The sequence below is a fragment of the Penaeus vannamei genome, chromosome 5 (assembly GCF_042767895.1).
Source record: "Penaeus vannamei isolate JL-2024 chromosome 5, ASM4276789v1, whole genome shotgun sequence".
Lineage (NCBI taxonomy): Eukaryota > Metazoa > Arthropoda > Malacostraca > Decapoda > Penaeidae > Penaeus > Penaeus vannamei.
In genome coordinates, this window is record NC_091553.1 from 3,436,601 (window position 1) to 3,439,100 (window position 2,500).

At 58.0% G+C, this 2,500-nt stretch overlaps 1 protein-coding gene across 1 annotated transcript in view; it reads right to left on the bottom strand.

Moving 5' to 3' along the window:
• Window positions 1–2,500, bottom strand: part of LOC138861884 (uncharacterized) — a 74,479-nt gene that overhangs the window by 11,692 nt on the left and 60,287 nt on the right. Inside the window, exons 5-6 of the mRNA XM_070122302.1 lie at window positions 2,443–2,500; window positions 1–622 (exon numbers count right to left, since the gene is read on the bottom strand). The exon at window positions 1–622 is cut by the window's left edge and continues 780 nt beyond it; the exon at window positions 2,443–2,500 is cut by the window's right edge and continues 80 nt beyond it. Of these exons, the coding sequence (XP_069978403.1) occupies window positions 1–622; window positions 2,443–2,500 (680 nt within the window). The remainder of the gene's footprint in view (window positions 623–2,442) is intronic.

Sequence of the window (2,500 nt, forward strand, 5' to 3'; positions counted from 1 at the left end):
CCCCCCCTTCGCCGCGCCCGCCCGAGGACGCCGCGGGACCCGAACGCGAGAGCCCGTAGTGCGTCTCGTACGCCCGCGAGTCGCCCGCGTCCCTCTTGCCCTGCGCTCGACGTCCCGCGCCCTCCGAGACGTCCAGGAACCGCGCATTTTTGTCCCTCATCTTCCGCTTCCTGTCGCCGTTCCTTCTCCTCACTTGGAACCACACGCCGCTGCTCCTTCTCGACGGCGCGTGCGCGTCCGTGGCCCGCTGCCGTGTGTCAGGCGATCCGGAGATATTCAGGTATTGTGATGTATATTTCTCCGCCAGATGATTAGCATATGAAAGCGCGAGGCCGCCCCTCCCCGCCGGGCCCTCCGCGCCGCCCGCTATCTTCACCGCTTTGTCATTTCGCGAGAGCAAATCTTCCCGGGGGGCGTAGTGGCCTCGGGGTCCCTTCTCCTCGCCGGCCAAATGGGGCTGATCTACGGGGCCGCGAGACTGCTGACTCTGCTGACTCTGCGGGGCGACTCTGGATGCCCTCGGGTGCCGGGAGGAGAAGGTGGACGGCGGCCGCTGCCCGTCCCGAACCTGCACCTTCAGCCTCCACGTCGGCCTTCCCGCGGGGGGGTCGCGGTCCAGCGCCTGGAACGTGACCCGGAAAAAAAAAATATTTATTTACTTATCTATTTACTTTCTAAATTTCTGATCATTTATAATTATTCATTTTCTCAGCTTTACATGCATTTTTCTTAAAGGAATTGCACCAAAAATAAACAAAGAATCTACGACTGCATACAGAATCCGCGAGCAAGGGAAGTACTCGTATGACTACGATTCTTAGAAAAAAAAAACAAAGAATTAACTAAGCTTTCTAGATGACAGAAAGAATTTTATCGTTTATTAGTAATGACGTTAAAAATTTTATCAGAGGAAAAACTGCATGTAAATAGAAAGGTAAACAAAGAGGTGAATACCCCCCCTCACAAAAAAAGAAAAAAATGGGTAACAATATAAAAGGAAGACAAAGATATAAAGTAATATAATGATAACGAACAAATAGATGGAGATAAATCAATTACTCTGGAAAATACCCACCGAAAAAAACATTTCCTTTTTCCTCTGTTTCCGCAAAAAAACACAAGCATTTCCATTTAACAGAGCCCCCTCCTCTTCCCTTCCTCTCCTCCCTCCCCTTCCCTCCCTTTCCTCCTTCCTTCCCTTCCTCCCTTCTTTCCTTCCCTCCCTTCCCTTTCTCCCTTCTTTCCTTCCCTCCCTCCCTCCCTTCCTTCCTTCCTTCTCTCCCTTCCCTTCCCCCTTCCTCCCTCCTCCCCTTTCCCTTGCCTTCACCCCTCCCCCACCTCCCTCCCCCCATCTCCTCCATCATTGCCTTGAGTTGCAGGATCCTCCCTTCCTTCCTTTCCTCCCTCCCTCACTTCCCTCCTCCTCCCTCCCCTTCCCTCTCTCACTCCCCTTCCACCCTTCCTCCATCTCTTCCCTCCCCTCCCCCTTCCTTCTCTTCCTCCCCTTCCCCCCTCCCCCCCCTCCCCTTCCCCCCCTTCACCCCCTCCTCCTCTTCCCTTCCTTTTATCCCCTCCCCTCCCACCCCCTCCCCCATCCTTGCCTTGAGTTGCAGGATCCTCCATTCCTCCCTCCCTCCCCCACCCCCTTCCCTTTCTCCCTCCCCTCCCCTCCCCCCTTCCTCCCATCCCTCCTCCATCCTTGCCTTGAGTTTCAGGATCCTCCCTTCCTCCCTCCCTTCCCTTCCCCCCTTCACTCCCTCCCCTCACCTTCCCTTCCACCCGCCTCCCACCCCCCTCCCACGCCACCCCCACCCTTGCCTTGAGTTGGAGGATCCTTTGTCCCTCCTCCCTCCCTCCCCTCCCCTCCCACCTTCCCCTTCCCCATCCTTGCCTTGAGTTGGAGGAGCTCCCCCGTGTGAGGGTTGATGGAGAAGAAGGACTCCTTCCTCCTCCCCTCCCCTTCCCTTCCCCCCTTCCTCCCCTCCCCCCTCCACCTCCCTCCCCCTCCCCTCCCCCACCTCCCTCCCTTCCCACCCCATCCTCCCCCATCCTTGCCTTGAGTTGGAGGAGCTCCCCCGTGTGAGGGTTGATGGAGAAGAACGACTCCTTCCTCCTCCCCTCCCCTCCCCTCCCCCACCTTCCCACCCCTCCCCCACCATCCTCCCCCATCCTTGCCTTGAGTTGGAGGAGCTCCCCCGTGTGAGGGTTGATGGAGAAGAAGAACACCTTCCTCCTCCCCTCCCCTCCCTTCCCCCTTCCCCTTCCCTCCCTTCCCCTTCACCCCCTCCCCCATCTCCCTCCCCTTCCCACCATCCTCCCCCATCCTTGCCTTGAGTTGGAGGAGCTCCCCCGTGTGAGGGTTGATGGAGAAGAAGGACTCCTGATCCCCGTGGCCGTCTGCCCCGTCTCCCCTCCCATCCCCCACCCCTCCCCCATCCTTGCCTTGAGTTGGAGGAGCTCCCCCGTGTGAGGGTTGATGGAGAAGAAGGACTCCTGATCC